Below are 19,240 nucleotides of genomic sequence, written 5' to 3' on the forward strand. Positions count from 1 at the left end.
GAGAAGCTTTTATAGAACTTGGAAGTTCTGCACCATGGGTGGCTAGATCCAGATTGAAATGTATTGTCACATCAGAGGTTTACAGGTGTAAAAGGTCATACAGCTCCATCATTTGCAGTTTCAAGAAAGGGGTAAAGAATCGAGAAAGAAAGAAAACACATAAACAGGTCATGTATTATATATTTTTTGTAAAAGGTTTAGGTTGCATGTTGCATTTTAATGTGTGTCTCGCTTGTAAAAAAGAATTCTCATCTAAACAGGACTTGGTAAAATAAGGGTAAAATAAATAAATAAATTCTAGGAAAAAAGTGTGGTCCTCCAACCCAATCGCCAAGGCTGGGTCCTTGGAGCACAGGTCTCCGCCAGGCCTATCCAGGGCCTGCAAACTTTGGAAGGCGGAGTGAGATCTGAAAAATAAGACAAATGCATTTTGATCACGTGACCCCATATGTGTACCGATAGGTGTGGGTTTTGGAAAAAAAACGCAGGAGTAGTAGCAAAAAGTGTGTAAAACTTTGTGTCTAGTTTTAGTTGACTAAATATCATAAGATTTTAGTCAGCTACATCTACAGTTGATTTATTCGACTAAAATGTATTTTGGCGGTGCCTTGATGGTGTCATAATGGCTGATTTTACACTTGGTTGCATGCTGAAAATAGCCGATCTACAAGCTCACAACGCGTCGCAGACGCGTTGTGAGCTTGTAGATCTGCTATTTTCACAGCACAACACCTGAGCGCAACCAAACATAAAATGACATGTCTTTTAGTTCTACTGGATCTCTTCTCAAGATGGTCAAAGGGGCTCTGCCCTCATTAGCAGCCATATTGGAAATAAATTGGGCCTCTTCCTTACCTCCTTCACAGGTGTTACCAATTGTACTAATTAAGGCTCTGTTCCATTCTGGTCAAACAGAGTCAGAGTGCTGATATTTTGCATGTTGGCTCACTGGAAACACTCTGCTACACCAGTGGGTCTCAAAGTGGGGTCCAGGGAGTGAACCCGCTTCTACCATGCCGTTGAAGGCACAAGGGGGCGGGGCTGGCGGGCTAAGTTAGTGCAGTGAGTGGCAGTTGGGGCAAACGCAGTACCCACCAATATTATTTACGATTCTGTGCCTATCGGTACATAACTCGGACGGCGCTTAGTCGACTAGCAGACCATCGGCCGGTCGTCGCGGGCACTCGCGCCTGGAGGCGCTCGGGCGGCGGGCGCGACTCCTCAGCCTCAAGGTCTGCTGAGTCGGCGCGCCTCCGTCATGGTCCAAAACTATACTTTATAGGCGAAAAAAAGTCTACGGTTGTTTGAAAAAAGCATTGTCCCAAGCGGGAGCCGAACCCAAAGTCCCAGAGGTGGTGGATCGATAGTCCAATGATTAACGAGGTACGCCACTGAGGCCAGTGCTGCTATTAGGTATTCGGGTTGTATTAGAATGTGACGTCCTAACTCTTCTATTGTAGAGGAAAGAAGTCCCCGCCCGCGCGCCCGCCCAATAGGGGAAGCCTCGCCCCCTTCCCCTTGTGCCTTCAACGGCATGGTAGAAGATTGTTCGTGTCCAGGGACCCTAGTGGATCCTTGAGGGGGTTCCAAATGGCCTCTTGCGGGTGTGTAACTCTGAGAGTGTACAAATGGAACCAAATGGACCCTTACCGGTCCATTTGGTTCCATTTGTACACTCTCAGAGTTAGAGGGGTCCTTGAAATTTAAATGTTTGGGAACCACTGTGCTACACTAAATGGAACAGAGCCTTAATTAGTAACATTGGTAACACCTGTAAAGGAAGTAAGGAAGAGGCCCAATTTCTTTCCAATATGGCTGCTCAGCTGCTGTGCACTCGGGGCGAGGCTTCCCAACCACCGTGCACTCACATAGTTAGCGATCCCCATACCCTCATACCTGACTAAATACTTCACCAAAGTGAGTGACACCCACAGCCACTAGAGGGAGCCACAACAACGATCTGGTACCACCCTCCTATGGAACAAAAATGGGGAATTTCTCTACTACTCTGCCACCAAAATGTGGAATGCCCTGCACCATCCCTTCAAAAATGGGATTCCTTGGCTTCAAAACAGGCCTCAGAATCCATCGTTCAGGACACCTTTTTTTTTTCTTTTTTTTTTTTCTACTCTGTACATATAGTGTTTTATAAATATGTGTTGATGATATTGTATTTTGGTGTTAATGTTATGCTATGTTGATTAATTGAATAAAGGGGACCACAATGGAAACAAGTCCACAGGACTTATCCTTTATAGCCCAAATATTTGACTGTACCTCGACTCGTGCTGTTTACATGTCTGACTAATAAAGTATTCAATCAATAAATCAAATGTCTGACTGTACCTAGTGCTGTTTACATGTCTGTCTGACTAATTAAGTATTCAATCAATCAATCAATCAAAGTCAGACCAACTGCGGGTTGCGGTTTTTTGGGCTTTGTTTCTAAAGTGTAGTTGCTTATTTGGGCTTGCTTCCAAAAAATGTTTTAATTATTATTTAAACGAGTGGTTCTTAAATATGTTCATGACATTGTTTTGTGCTAGGGAGCATTTGTGTTCGAATGTTTAAATATTCCAAATATTCCATTATTGCAAGAGTTTTTGAAAATAGCAGATCTACAAGCTCACAACACGTCACTGTGAGCTTGTAGATTGGCTATTTTTAAAGCGCTCATGTGGCCCAAGTTGCCTCTTTTGGGCCTGTTTTCATAGACCTGGTTGCTTATTTCTCTCACAAAATATGGCAACACTGCCTACTACTAACTACTAGAAAACACACACCAATAATTCAAACAGTTTATGGCATAGCATCAGCGAACATGTGTCATTGTTTTTGTAGACATCAGAATCATATGGAGAAAACTGACAATAACAGTGTCTTCTTTGCAAAGTTTACTGTGGAATAGTAACTAGGCTACATGCTGCAAAGGGAGGGATGATCAAAGACCCGGCATGGAGTTCGTAGTGGACGAGTCACAGGGAATGTGTGCTGTGATTCGACTGTCAACCAGTGGTGGGAAAAAGGAAAAAGTACTCAATTTCTTTACTTAAAGGGGAAATCCACCCATTTTCAATATTTAACTATGTCATTAATATAGCATAAAGGAGTTGTGTGGAAATAAGAAAAAATTAAAAAAAAAATTAACATTGCAAAAAAATTTAACATTGCAAAAAAATTAACATTGCAAATTACACTGTGATGACTCATCATGGTGTAATTTGCAATGTTAATTTTTTTGCAATGTTAAATTTTTTTTTAATTTTTTCTTATTTCCACACAACTCCTTTATGCTATATTAATGACATAGTTAAATATTGAAAATGGGTGGATTTCCCCTTTAAGTAAAAGTATCAATACTGCAATGTAGAAATACTCTGTTTCAAGTAAAAGTCTAGTAATCAAAATGTACTTGAGTAAAAGTGCAAAAGTATTGGCATCAAAATATACTTAAAGTACCACAAGTAAAAGTACTCATTATGCAGAATGTCCCGTTTCACAAGTTTTCAAATGTATACAAATCTTTTGAAAATAGCAGATCTACAAGCTCACAATGGGCCGCATTGTGAGCTTGTAGATCTGCTATTTTCAAATGGCCGAAATGTATAGTGGTGTATATTTTGTAATCAAAATCTACAAAGTAACTAGTAGCTAAAGTTTTAAAATAATTGTAGTGGAGTAAAAAGTACAATATTTACCTCTGAGATGTAGTGGAGTAGAAGTAAAAGTACTGAAAATTGGAAACACTCCAGTAAAGTAAAAAAAATACCTCAAATTGTACTTGTTCAGTGCTTGAGTAAATGTACTTAGTTACGTTTGACAGCCGGGGGATGGACAGCTCAGCTCACACGTGTAAACTCACGAGTCCATTCCAGTATTGTGACCAAAAAAAGCCATGTCTTGCGTCTCACCACCACCAACTACACCGGCCAACCGACCTTGATGAGTCGAGCCTGATTTCTTATTTTATTTGTTTATTTATACTTCATCGTGCGACGGTGTTGCGTGACAAAAATAGCAGATCTACAAACCTCGCAACCAGTCACGAAAGCGACCCGTTGTGAGCTTGTAAATCCGCTAGTTTACTTGCGGTCCTGTTAAGAGGAAAAGCCTGGGTTTCTATTCACTGCTCGCTGCTCAGATCCGGTCTAAGGCCCGCCCTACTGTATCCGGTAATTTGCAAGCACACGTATAACAAACACATAGAGACTGTTTCCGTATCCGCTCTAGACCGGATATGAAAAACTTGCGAAGTGAACTGATCCCAATCTTCGAGAGATATATTTATATATATATATATATACGTATATATGCATTTATTTATTTACCCCCTAGTTGAGTTTGGTGCGTATTTTTTACACTGTAACACTTTGAGATTTAAGTCAAATGTAGAGTTAATTTAATTAAAAAAAAAGTGCTATTATTATTGTCATCAAAAAACAAAACCAGAAACGCTCGCATTAATACGATTGGCCGGTTCGTCGTCTCGCTCGCGTCTCACAGGCCGTCGCATCATCCACGCCCCGCCCCTCGCGGCGCCTGAGTGGACGATAGGTGTGTTAGGTTGTCCCGGTACTACGATAGTGTAGGTTGGGCTGAGTGTGTGCTGTGTGTGTAGTGTGTGTGCGTGTGCCCGTGCTGCTGTCCGTGTGGCCTCGCCGCTCGCGCACCACGCACGTTCCTTCCGTTCCCCCCGCCGGAACCGCACCGCACGAGCTTGTTTTGAATTTTTTTTCCCGGATGCTTTTTATAATTTAACACACTTTTTACACCCCCGACGGGTTGAACCACCGCACGGGACGGGACGGGACGGGACGGGGGGCCAACAGCTTTAACATTTTTGTATTTATTCACCCCCCTCACCCCTCATCCACCCCACACACACACACACACACACCCCATCACACAACATTCGTTTGTTTCATTGAATTAGAAGCCTCCCATAACGTTAAAAAAGAGAGGAGGAAAAACATGGCAGCCGCGGCGGTGGTGGTGAAGGTGGTGAGCAGCAGCGGGTCCAACAACAACAACGTGGTGGTGGTGGGCTCGTCGTCCGTCGGCGGCTCCTCTTCCTCCTCCTCCTCCTCCTCCGGCGGCGGGGGTTCAGCCTCCGGGGGGCCGCCGCCGCCGGTGATGATGGCCCGGCTCGGGGGTGGTGGGGGGGGCTCAGGTTCAGCCTCCGGAGGCGGAGGGGGGGGTCCGGTGGCCCGGCTCGAGGGCCGGGAGTTCGAGTACATGATGAAGAAGCGCTCGGTGACCGTGGGCCGCAACTCGTCGCAGGGCTCCGTGGACGTCAGCATGGGCCACTCGAGCTTCATCTCCCGGCGGCACCTGGAGGTGTTCACCGCCGGGGGGGGAGGAGGTGGAGGCTGGGGAGGTGGAGTGGTCGGGGGAGACGACGGGGACTTCTACCTGCGGTGTCTGGGGAAGAACGGGGTGTTCGTGGACGGCGTGTTCCTCCGCCGGGGGGCGCCCCCACTGCAGCTCCCCAGAATGTGAGTTATTTTAATGTCGTTATTTTAATATTGGGTGGTGGTGATGGTGGAGAGGACGGGACCACCGGGGACCGGTGGAGGGGTCTTCTACCTGGGGTGTCTGGGGGTCCTTGGTGGACGGTGTGTTCCTCCGCCGGGGGGGGGTGGAGCCCCCCCTCCCCATTGCAGCTGACCCCAGGATGCGAGTCCACTTAAACCCCATATGGGTTAACCAATAACCGGCAGGGCTCAATACTACTGTCTTTTCTGTACAAATAGCAGATCGACAAGCTCACACTGCAACACGCTACTGTGAGCTTGTCGATCTGCTATTCTCAGCGAAAGCTTTCCCCGCAATACCGATGCTATGGTTTAAGTGGTTCATATTATTATTATTATTGTTGTTGATGTTGTTGTTGTTAGAGCTACGCTACAACATGTGGATGCTAATGATGCTAATGCTAAATGACCGACATTGTTTTGAATCTGCACTGCTAGGTGGAGCAGAGCACGTGTTTTTTTTGCTGGTTTTTTTTTCTCCCTTGCTAGCCCAGCAGGACAGAGTGTACATAGTCACATTTTCGGTGTTAATTTAACTCTGAGTGTAACACATATGACCAAATGGTCCTTTTGGTTCCATGTGTTAACCGCTCTGAGATACAGACCCTATTATTGACTCAAAAGGGTGCATTTGGTTCCACTATCTTCCATTTGTACACTATCCCACTCACTGTCACTGACCAATCCTCTCTAGTCTTTGCTCCATTTTCGTTATGAAAATAAATAGATACAAAACAATCAATCGGGCTAAACAATGATTTCTCGATGGCAGTTATCATTTAAGATTCCACCCATAACGCTTGTTTAAAGTGTGAATCCAATCCATAACGTGATATTGAATGTCATGGCCTAGCTAATGTTAGCCAGATCAGAGGTGTTGTCTAATCAATTACAACAATACAAATGTAATGGGGGGATGGATCCTGACATAGTTTTGTGTGTCTCCTATCCTATGGTTGTGTGTGGAGACTTCCCAAACGTAAACAAACCAACCGTCCCCGCCCTGAACCTGCATGCAGCAAGGTTGGCATGACATGACTGGGCCTCTGGCTGCTTTAATAGACCTTTTTGGAGGTGATCCTCAAACAGGACGTGTCATTAAACAGCATTGTGTCTTAAATGTTAAAGGCTTAGAGAAGCCGCCATCCGGCATATTTGTAAAATGAGAGTAGTAGTATATTTGTCTATTCTAATAATGGATTAGCATTAGATTACAATATATAGGGGTGTGCATGCCAGACCAGTGTTGGCTTGACCTTTATGGTTTACAATGTGCAGAATGTTGTGAAAAGCCTAAACATTTTTGTCTTTTTAGTGTTTGGGCTCCTAGCAATACTGAGGAGAATGCTGTTTGTGCAAACAAGTTAGTGCACGTCTTTAACAACATGCCCGATTGATACTTTTACCAGAACACTTCTGGTCTACCTCTCTACCAGAGAAATGTATCTAACTACGCCGTGATATTAACATAATGTGCCTGTCTATGTTTTGGGTGGTGTTGGGTGTATTTAAGTGTTTGTGGTTCATAACGTACCGCCCACGCCCAACATTTTCCACATGATAAAAAGTCACATTCATTGTTTTATCATAATTTTGATCTTCAATCAGATGTTTAAGCACTCGTGTTCTGTGATACTAGTAAACAGTAGTCAAAAACAGGCGAACCTTTGTTGAAAATGGCTGATCTACCAGCTTGCAATGTGACACCTTGTGAGCTTGTAAATCGGATATTATCAGCAGAGAGATTTGGTGTAGAGGGAAGAAAGGATGGGGCCAAGTGAAGTACAGACCGCTTAGGCACCCGGTCATCAAAGTATATGTAGGATTTAAGTGTCATATAAGTCAAGTTTAAAGTCTACAATGGTTGCCATTGTAATTAAAGTAATATTTTGTTGTGAATTTCAGTATCATTTGTGTATGTGGAGATCTCAAATTTTAGATCTCAAATAGCTATTTTATTGGCACCTGTATATTACTAAACCAGTACGTATGTGATGATATGATTACTACCATTGTTATCTGGCCTGGCTCAGGTTAAACCCTTTGTTATACATTAACAAATGCATACAGAGAATGGCATTTTGCTTGCTAACTTACTCCCTTCATCAGCGCTGCATCAGCGCTGCACACATTGTTGTTTGCCTAATGCCTATGTAGTGTAAATGAGCTATCATTATCATGTGCGATAAATTACACAATATCAGACGCATACGCTTGCACACTCGCCAATGCACTCAGCTGTATTAGAGGTATTTTTCGATGCTTGTATCGAAACAACTCTAATCTCAAAAACCTGCTGGCTAATATTGCTGTGCTGTTGCCCAAATGCCAGTTCCCATTGAAAGGATCACCAAGTGGTTTCAGGTTTACGCTATTGATCAGGCCGTCTGCCGCTAAAGAGCTTTTAATCAACGGCACTGCTAATGTACTTACATTTACTCCCACTACTAGGAACATGCTGCCCATAATGGCGGCCACAGCCCTCTTTAAAGGTGCTGTAAGTGATATCTCTTTGGTTAAAACAAAACAGTTTTTTTGTTTTGTTAAAATGTTAACGCTCTATATTCTGATTCATTATGGGTCTCTCCAGCTCTTTAGTAAACAGAAAACACATTTCCAGGTGGGTCATTCATGCCATTTATCAGCTACAATTGTATAGTGTTCCTCCACTTCCAATTTTCCTTTTTTATCCTGTGTCTCCTGATTGAACGAAACGGGTATCCTGACCTGAACATTTTACTTTCTGTTTATTAAAGAGACGGGGAGACTCCTGTTACTGAACATTAACAATGAACCCTATAGCAATGATTACTATTGGAATACAGATCTATTTAATGCAAATTTCAACCCCCCCAAAAATATCACTTTAACATTCTGTGCCATACTCCTAAAAATCAGTTCCGAGTCATGCTGCTTTACAGGAACATATTGTGACTAGCTGGTGCAGTCATATACTGTAAGCAAAGAAGAAGGGTACCAGGAAGCGTTCTGACAGCATGGGGGTGTCGGCTGAGCTCTGGCAGTGTTGCCAGGTTTTGCGAGAGAAACAAGCAACCAGGTCTGTGAAAACGAGCCCAAAAGAAGCAACAAGGCTACATTAAACCCTTTAAACCTATATACATCATACATCGGCTGTTAGCCAATCTACAAGATCTTCTATTTTCCAAACATTCTTAAAGATAATATTTTATGCCTCTGGCATAAACTTTTTTTCCAGATGGGGGGGGGGGGGGTCTGTAGACAAATACATATTCATTTGGGAGGTCCTTGACAAATGTTTGAGAACCACTGTTTAAACTTTAAACAACATTACACAGCAAGCCTTAAATAAGCAACTACACTTTAGAAACGAGCCCAAAAAAACGCAACCCGCAACCGCCAATATTTACAAGCGACTTCACAGGGGGAAAAAAAAACAAGCCCGAAGTCGCTTATAATAAGCAGACATGGCAACACTGAGCTCTGGCCCAGGGGACTGGTTGGTTGTGTTCCAGGGATTCCACTATGGTGATGTAAACACAGATTGAAACAGCCACCCACCCCCCGCGTCTCCCTGCCCCTCCCCCCTCTGTTTTTCCCAGCCCTCTCCCACCCCCACCCCCCACAGGAGTTCTTCAAGTTGTTATCATGGCTGTGTGACTCCTTTTTGTTTATTTACATTCTGCAACAACAACAAAAAAAGATGCTGGTTAACCACCTAATATGCTTTGTTAAGACCGGGAAGGGAACGCATCTGTGTCATTTTAAGATGTCAAAATTGCAGATATACAAGCTCATAGCGCGGCACAGAGTGCTGATCAGATCTATGAGCTTGTAGATCTGCTATTTTAACATTTGTAACTCAAATCTTTGCTTTAATATATAGCTCATGTGCCGCTCTATGAGCTTGTAGATCTGCTATTTTTGAATAGCCAAAGAAATCTAAAATGTCAGATGCGTTCCTGTATTGAATGAATTAACAAGCGTTGGCTTGCACTTCTCCTGATAGCATAGCAAGTGTGTATTTGTGTTTTCAAAGTTAGGGCCTCATTGAGTGGGGGAAGAAGAAGAAGATTGGCAATGTACCTCATTGATTGTATTGAGGCTGTGGGGAAAAAAAGAGTACTCTCTATACAAGCTTTCCATTCCGTGTGCAACTCGGTACATATCAAGTTATTCAATTGGAAGTTTTGTATATTAACAAATTGATTTGTTCCCAAAACCCTTTATTCTACGTGGTTTGTGTCATGATTTATGACTTCATCTGCTTGACCCAGCACACACATGTGCATCTAGGTAAGCATATTGATATCCGTGATACGATGACCATCAAGTACTTTAAGTGCTTTATGAGAGAGACTGACGTCAGTCTCTAGTCAGACCCCTAGTCTGAACCCATTGAGGCCTGAGGTTCCGATTTTGCAAAATGTCTTCTAAATCCTAAACGGTTTTCTGAAAAACATGTGACCCTGGTTGCCCCAGGTACGATTCCAGGCCAGGCCAGCAAATGTGTCGATGAAATGAAATTTGTCCCTGAGCAAGACTCTTAACCCCTAATTGCTCACAGGCCCTCATTGGAAACAAGACCGTAAGGACTTTCATGAACGTACCTGCTAAAGGAATTATCCTTATCCTTACAAAGGACCCCCAAAATGATATGAATTTGGCCGCGGACCCCAATCTCAATATATTTTGTTCCAGGGACCCCCCAGAAGCAAAGATTTGAGTTAATGTTTGCTTTAAAATAATATATACATTCAAAGATGTGCACACATTTTCTCGATTTTTCAAAAATAGCAGATCTACAAGCTCATATGAGCTTGTATATCTGCTATTTTTGAATAGCCAAAGTGTAAAATAATGCTTTTTAGTTCAAATGAAAAAGTGACACAGATGCGTTCCAGGTGTTAATGGGTTAAAGCATATGTTGGGGTTGGGGCCACACTATATTCTATTCTATCAAGTACGTTGTCGAATAATCAGGAAGCCCTTTCCCCCCTTTTTTTTCGGGCAGTGTGTAGGGGGCTTAATCTGTACTTCCAGTGCTGTGGAAGCACAACGACATTGTGCGGCCTTTTTGCAATCACCCAATGCGCTCCATGTTGAACATGACATCTCGTATAACCACTTAAACCCCTTTGGCCCCGTTTACAAGGAAACTATCCATACAGAAAACGGGGCGGAAACAAATCATCAGATGTGCCTTCCGTTTGGACGCCGACTGCGTTTTTGGGAGTTGAAAACGCAATAAAAGTGAAACCACCTCCCAGAGTGGAAGTCTTTTAAAAGCGCTCCACCTCGTGTTTCTGTGTAAACATTTCAAAACGGGGGTAAAACTGAAAACGTGCGAGGAGACGGATGGACACGGGTGAGGTCGGCTCATGTAGCCTGACCGACTCTCCTAGGGCTCTATACTAGGTCTGCTAGTATTTTCCTCTACACCAAATGTCACTCACTGCCGATCTACAGTACAAGCATGTTGATCGGCTATTTTCTGCAAATGTTTCCCCCGGAATAGGGAAGCTAGGGACTCATGTGGTTAAATCTTGGCATTCTTTTGCCAAAGATAGTGGGTGCCAGGCGAGAGTGTTGGCAATCAGCAAGGAGCGCAGTGTACCTTTTTTAAATGGATTGCTTTAGGGTCACTAAATTACTGGTAGAGCCATAACTTGTGTGAATGTATTTGTATTGATTCAGCCAACAACAGCAAAAACGGAAATGATAAAACAGAACTGACAGTCTTTGAAATCTTGTTGATTAACCCATTTTCAACCGGGCCTCCTTATTTTGGGCATTTCTCGTTATAGGTGGGGGGAAAAAATTGTTGAAAGTATAAATAATTGTGTGTGGTTATTCCTACTTGTAGAATATTTTTTTGACCGCGTTCTGTTCTTTTTGTGATTGCTGGACTTTTCTAAGTTCCTGATTATAATTTGTAGCGTGTAACTATAAGGGCATGGTCACACATGTGCGTCAAAAGCATCAGTGTTCACGTCCATTCAATGGGAGCGAAGGGGCCGAACTTCCAGCCGTTAATGATCGATTCATTCAAAATAACTAGTTCATTGCCGTGAACGTGAATGAGCTCATTCACTTCCTGAAACTGTTAAGTTCACGCTATCGGTCACGCCCCCCCATCCCCTCCCCCCGTACGAAGGACGGGAGGGCGGGCTGTACGCGCGACGTAATAATAACGCTCCCGCCATAGAGTTTCTCACTAGAAAATAGCGCTACTGAACGAGAACGTGAACGAATCATTGCAGTGAACGAAAAAGTTTTTCCCCACCACTACAACGTTGGTAAACTTTGGCCCGGGGCGTCAACCAATGGCTACGAAGCGTGTGGTTGAACCCACCTTAGCAGGTATTTTGCTTGTAGTTTTCTCTCAATGAGCCGAACAGCTTGTGAGCTCGTAGATCTGCTATTTTCAAACATTTTAGTACTTTTACTTGTGGTACTTTAAGTATATTTGGAATAGAGTATTTTTACATTGCAGTATTGATACTGTTACTTGAGTAGAAAATGTGAGTACTTTTCCCACCACTGGTTAAATCTGTGTTGGGCTTGAAAGTGTCCCGGTTTAATTATCAACTTTCTTTGATTTGTATTGGAAGCGGGAAATGTGTCGTGTACACTGTGTTGTCAACAGACAACACAGATAACATAGGACTGATACCATAGACTAAAAACAATAGACTTAAACAGTCACTTGCAGATTGCGAGGAGAGCGACCAATGCAGACTATACTTTCCTCATGTTTCCCCGCACCAGTCTGGCTCCCTACATTTCTTTCCACTCTTTCTTCCTCTTTCACTCTCTCTCTCTCTGAGTGGCAAAGCTAATTTGAGACTTAGGTATCAGGGACATAGTTCTCTCAGCTCATGCCAGCTCCGTTAGGGCTTGGCAGTGAGAGTGCTTCGCCTGGCACTCTTTTAAGCAAAGAGAAATCAGGGCATTGGCAAAACAATCTGGGCCTTCTCCCGTCTCTGGGGTTCGAGGCGGCCTGATCTTAAGACATGTTGTAGAATCGTTCGATCTCTTCAATGGTATTTGTGAAAGTTGCGGGCTCATCATGCAGATTGCCTGTCCTCATTCTTGGCCTGGTTTCCCCTTAAGACACACGGTGGTGCTTTTTCTGGCAGAAATGAACAGATTATTTTCCTAAGCCCTGTATACTTTGTCGTAGGACGAATAGCAGAAACTGGGGAGATCTACAAGCTCATGTGTTGAACCGTGAGCTTGCAGATTTTTTGCTGTTTTTGTAAAATGTGTGCACATTCTTGCCTATCAGGTGTCCAAAACTATTACTTTTCAGGATTCAAATAAAAAACTAGCCGATCGGCAAGCTGAAAACAAGCCGATTTGCGCCACGTTTCGAGCTTGCAGATCTGCTATGTTTGATACTTTTGTGTGACGCTGTAGTATGATCATGTAGGTGCGTTATCTTATAAAAACTAAGTTAAAATATGGAGATAATGGGCACACCAGGTTGAAAGAGGCTAAAATGGAAGACTCCTCTTTAGTTGTAAACGAGCGCAGAGAGTGAGTGCTCTCCTGCCTCCAGCCCCAGGCGGGCTAAACGCTGGTGTTTACATGCAGTCGCTGAGGGTGAGCGTGCTGCTGCTCTCAGCATGTGTTTGTGTTTACCACAGAGCCTAAATTTAGCCAGATCCTCCAAGCCAGGCTCTCTGTTCCCCCCTAGAGGTGGCTGCGCTCCACTCTGCCATCACTCCAGACCTGACAGAGCAGGGGGTTTTTAACGTTTTTTTCTTTCAGGCAAAGGACCCCTTAGCTTAGAGAGAGAGAGATGAAGCAGGGACCCCCCCCCCCCCCCCAACTACATTGTATAAAATTGTTTTCCAACTTTTTCATAGCTTCATAGACTTGTTTGACAGCGCTATCACAGTGGTGTGTACATTTTATGGCTCTGTGCTTGGTATTTTTTTCTGCCTCTACACCAAACCTCTTCACCAAAAATAGCAGATCTACAAGCTGCCAATGCGCGTTGTCAGCTTGTAGATCGGCTATTTTCGGTGAATGTTCCCCTCAGAATAGGGATGCTGGGGTTCAAGTCGTTCAAAAAAAATAATAATAAAAAAATAAGTGTTATAAAAAAAAAAAGAGAGAGAAAATGTTCTATCTCACATAGATTTGGCGGACCCCCTGTAGTAACTCTTGAGGACCCTCTAGGGGTCCCCCTGTTGAAGACCCCTGACATAGAGGGGTCTCTGAATGCTGCCTGCGTGCTTGCAGCTGCGTAGATCAGCGCGTCTCAGTCCAGGTCATGGACAGGCCCACTAGTCCAGTGTTTCCCAAACAATGGGTCGGGACCAATTTCTGGGCCGCGGGTAAATATCCGTTTCCCACTTCTATTTTTTATTCAAAAAATAAAATAAAATAAATCTAACTTGTTCAAAAATCAAATTAAAAAAAGAAATAGTGAAAATAGCAGATCTACAAGCTTACAGCGCGTCCCATCACGATGCGTTGTGATCTTGTAGATTGGTTATTGTCATTATTAAATGGGGATTACGTGGTAATTTTTGTACGTTTGGGTCCCGGGGGAGACTTGAAATGTATCTTTTGGTTCTCGAGCTAAACGTGTGTGTGTGTGTGTGTGTGTGTGTGTGTGACACGTGTGAAGGGATGTGTGTGTGTGTGTGTGTGTGTGTGTGACACACGTGTGAAGGGATGTGTGTGTGTGTGTGTGTGACACACGTGTGAAGGGATGTGTGTGTGTGTGACACACGTGTGAAGGGATGTGTGTGTGTGTGTGTGTGTGTGTGTGTGTGTGTGTGTGTGTGTCACACACGTGTGAAGGGATGTGTGTGTGTCACACACGTGTGAAGGGATGTGTGTGTGTCACACACGTGTGAAGGGATGTGTGTGTGTGTGTGTGTGTGTGTGTGTGTGTGTGTCACACACGTGTGAAGGGATGTGTGTGTGTGTGTGTCACACGTGTGAAGGGATGTGTGGCTTTGCAGAAGGGCTGGGCAACATATCGTTGCTGTCGGGCAGAAACCTCCCATCTCCGTATTCTAACTTTTTGTGTTTTTTAATGAGTTAATGCCCTCCTTCATCATACTACAGCCGTACAGCGTCACACAAAAGTATCAAAAGTAGCAGATCTACAAGCTCGAAACGCGGCGCGAAGTGACGCGTTTTGAGCTTGTCGATTTGCTACTTGCTATCCCGAAACGCAACAGTTTTGGACATATGAGGTTTTGAATAGAGACGATATCCATGTTATTGATATAACATGGATATTATTGTGATCATTGTGATAATGATATTGTGATATTTTGAGACTTGATGTTGTCTGGGAGTTGGATATCATATTAACTCTTGTCAAATTGTCAAAAATAGTGAAAATAAAGTCTACTAGTTCACAATGCGACGTGTGGTGAGCTTGTACATCTGGTATATTCGCTATTTTCTGAACATTTTAGAAAATGTTAAACAAACATTTATATGTTCCTCACATTATCTATGCTGAGGTATTTAGTCACAAATATTGTGACATTTAGATTTTGTCTTATTGCCCAGTCTTTTTTTTGCAATCAGTGGCTTTTTTTTTATTGTGGACGGTTTTAACGGTATTGAAGGTATGGATTTGACCTACAGTATGGGTTTTGACCTTGGCATACCGACAGGTAGAGCGTTTTATTTTTGTGCCTTTTTTTGTGCTGTAATTGACGTCAGTTTTTATTTTCACATCCCACAGCTTGATTTTATCATATTTCATGATGTGAATCATGCATTTTCACATTCGCATTTTACACAACGTGTTTATAATAGGGAAGAGTAGGGCTGGGAACTGAAAGTCATACCTTTTTTTTTGGCACCGACCGAACCAAGGGGTTCGGTTGGCCCTGTTTCACCCATTTAAACCGTTGTCATTTTAGCTATATATAGCAACATAAGTTTCTCAGAAACTTTAGATTTAGAACAGTGGTTCTCAAAAATAGCAGATATACAAACTTGTACATACTGTATGCTATTTTTGAACATTGTTGGAAAAAAAATTGAATAATTTTGAATGTTTTGACACAAATCTTCTCTTCTGGGGGTCCCTGGTACAAAACATTTTCAGATGGGTGGTCCGCTGCCAAATATTTATCAATTTGGAACGCATCTGTCACTTTAGATTTATTTTGCTATTATTTTGCTATTCAAAAATAGCAGATCTACAAGCTATGAGCTTGTAGATCTGCTATTTTTGAAAAATCTTGAAAAAAAAAAAAAATCTCCATAAAACTTTTAGGATTTAGAAAACATTTTTAAGAATTGCCTCAGGGCTTAATGGGTTAAATTCCATGGCACCGGGACCCAAACAGTACTCTGGCATTGGTCGGCCTCTCTAGTCAAAGAACTGCTGGACTTTTAACGTTGGCCCTTCTGTTGTCTTGTTGTCGTTGCCAGGTGCACTTTCAGGTTCCCGAGCACCAACATCAAGATCACGTTCACGGCCCTGTCCAGCGGCAAGAAGGTGAAGCGAGAGGCTCCGGAGTCGCCGGTGAAGCAGGTCCGGCCCCAGATCGCTCCCCTCACCATCAACATTCCAGACAACATCGCTCACCTCATGAGCCCCTTGCCCTCGCCCACCGGAACCATCAGGTACTCACTCTGTTCTGTGAAAGAAATAAGCAAACAGGTCCATGACGACAAGCCAAAAAGGAACGACTATGAGGCCACATGAGCACTTTAAACCTACATGCATCGGATATTTGAAAATAGAGGATCGACAAGCTCACAACGCGCCGCGCACATTGAGAGCTTGTAGATCTGCTATTTTCTATTTTCCCCATTTAAGAAAAAAAATTAACAACACAAATCTGGCACATCCCTGGCACATAATATTTTCAGATGGGGGGGTCCGTGGACAAATGCATATTAATTTGGGGGACCCTTCACATGAAAATGTTTGAGAGCCACTGGGTTAAACAACATTAGGAAACAAGCCCAAATAAGCAACTACACTTTATAAAGAAGCCCAACTACCAATATTTACAAGCAACTCTAGAGTAAAAGTTTAAACAAGCCCAAAGTCTCTTATAATAGGCAGACACGGCAACACTGTCTGGGACCCACTGAAGTGGTACACTGTAAAATCCTCAGTTAAAAATATCACACACACACACACACACACACACACACACACACACACACACACATTTTCTACCCCCAAAAAATATATATCAAACTTTTTATTTCATTAGTAATTCAAAAATAAATGTTTACAGAGTGATAACATGTCATAAGGAAATGATGAATATAGATATGCCTTGTGATTTTGACTTCCCCCTCGATGTGCCTTGGGCATAAAAAGTTTGAAAGCCACTGTCGATAGTGCATATCATTGCTGTCGGGCAGAAATCTCTTATTTACATCATTTTACTACTTTTGCTTTTTTTTTCTTCATTTGAATCCCGAACAGTTTTGGACATACAGTATGAGCTTTCCACCCGACAGAGACGAGTACATTGGTACAAGTGCATTCTGAAATTCACCAGAGATTTCTTCTAGAGGTGAAAGAAATGGACAGTCATCCTTTTTACGTCGTAACATATACTCTTGGAATGACCCAATGTCTCTTCTGGGATATACTGGGTTTGGTAGTCTGCCAAAGTGGCCGCTTAAGCAGCCAAAACATACCACTATTTGACCGAGGGCTGCTATGAAACGTTCCATTCTTGTCTTGGGTCAGCTTCAACCACTTAACACATTCAGACCGGGAACGCATCTGTGTCATTTTTTGATTTCTTTGGCTATTAAAAAATAGCAGATCTGCAAGCCGAGTGCCGCGCTACGAGCTTGTAGATCTGCTATTTTTGAAAAATCGTGCAAATCTGTGCAAATCTTTATATATATATTTTTAAAGCAAACATTTGTAACTACAATCTTTGCTTCTGGGGGGGTCACTGGAACAAAACTTTTTGAGACATGGGTCTGCGGCCAAATACATATATTTTTGGGGGTCCTTGACATGAAAAAGTTTGAGAACCACTGATTATAGGAACATATGTTTTCTTTTTTAAACTGTTAGGATTTAGAAGATATTTATAGAATCCCCAGAAGCAAAGATTTGAGTTACAAATGTTCGCTTTAAAAAATATATATTCAAAGATTTGCACACATTTTCATGATTTTTCAAAAATAGCAGATCTACAAGCTCATAGCGCGGCACCGAGTGCTGCGCCATGAGCTTGTAGATCTGCTATTTTAATAGCCAAAGAAAACTTAAAATGACACAGATGCGTTCCCGGTCTTAATGGGTTAACCCTGGCATCACTATTTTGGGCAAGTACATTACAGGTCAAAACATGCAAACATGAAAATAGCAGATCTACAAGCTCACAACGTGTCACAATGCGACGCGTTGTGAGCTTTCAGATCTGCTATTTTCCTTGTGCGGCACCGCTTTACAACAAAGTATAAAATAGTGATCGCTGTAAGTGGTTACGGTTGATGTTTTCATCCTATAAAGACTAGCATGTATCCCTAATCTGTGCTCAAAGGCCAAACTGGGTCACATGACCTAATGCCTGATTCACAGTGGCATTTTGCTGATGTGTTGGTTGCATTGTGATGCATCGTTGAACTTGTAGATCTGCTATTTTCTACTACTTTTTAACGACACTTGTCAAACGTATAAGTATAAAATTAAATGGATAAAACACACCCACAAAACAATTAATAAATATGGAGATACAAGGTTTATGCCTGACAGCAGCGGTTTTCAATATCTCTGTTAAAAAAAAAATCCATGCGCAGCTCTAAAAAAAAAGGTATAGGAGATAGCGCTGTCCTCGACGGCTAACGGTAACCTTGAGATGCTCGTCGACCTTTGACACAGCCTGCCCTGTCGGGGATCAGCTCCGCCCACAGCTTAGGCTTTAGTTTACAGAGGACAGAGCTAAGAGAGAGAGAGGCGTTTCTGTCGTAGATCCTCTCAACCTTATAACCTGGACAGATGGCTCATAATTGCAGACACACACACACACACACACACACACACACACACAGGCCCGTGGGTAGCACGTTTTCTATGGGCGATTTTAATGTCACAGGTGACAACTGACAAACCCTCTATACCAGGCAATGGTGATAAAAGTACAAACAATAGACCACCAAAGTCTGACGTCATTTACACATCCTTTGTTTGTCTACCTGGTTCGCAGTTTTCCACCCCCGTTCTGAATCCCATAGACGTATTTAATATCGCGTCAAATAAGAACTGTGTTCCAAAAATAAACAAATGACCCCGGCGGTTTGACTCTTATGGATATGAAGCATCAACTGACGGTGAGAAAACGCTAATGTTACTTCCGCCGAATTAGTTACATTTTCGCCAGAAACAGACTGTATCAAATATAAGTGACTGACTATCATAAACGATACAGAACCTCCTCCCTGACAATAACGCCGGGACAGTGTGTTTATTTTTGGACCACAATTCTATATATGAGACGATTCTAAGATGACCCAATGTTATTCTCCATAGAGAAATTACTTCCGCAAACCTGGGGATAAACGAATGCCGTCAGGACTTCGGTGTTCTATGTTTGCTTAAGTAAAAGTATCAATATTGCAATATCGAAATACTACCAAATGATTTAGAGTGAAGTTGGACCCATATCAACCAGCTCAGTGGCCTTGCGGTTAGAGTTATCCGCCCTGATATTGGGAGGTCAGGGTTCGATCCCCGGCCAGATCATACCAAAGAC

The 19,240-nt window shown here is 42.8% G+C and overlaps 1 protein-coding gene across 2 annotated transcripts in view; it reads left to right on the forward strand.

The window, feature by feature from the left end:
* Positions 1–4,642: 4,642 nt before the first annotated feature.
* The window catches only part of foxk2b (forkhead box K2b), a 42,008-nt gene continuing 27,410 nt past the window's right edge, over positions 4,643–19,240 (forward strand). For both annotated transcript variants that reach the window (XM_080447739.1, XM_080447740.1), the window contains exons 1-2: positions 4,643–5,495; positions 15,936–16,130. In XM_080447739.1, the coding sequence (XP_080303865.1) occupies positions 4,972–5,495; positions 15,936–16,130 (719 nt within the window). In that variant the 5' untranslated portion in view covers positions 4,643–4,971. The remainder of the gene's footprint in view (positions 5,496–15,935; positions 16,131–19,240) is intronic.

The sequence above is a fragment of the Gymnoscopelus braueri genome (assembly GCF_963280865.1).
Source record: "Gymnoscopelus braueri genome assembly, chromosome: 13".
NCBI lineage: Eukaryota > Metazoa > Chordata > Actinopteri > Myctophiformes > Myctophidae > Gymnoscopelus > Gymnoscopelus braueri.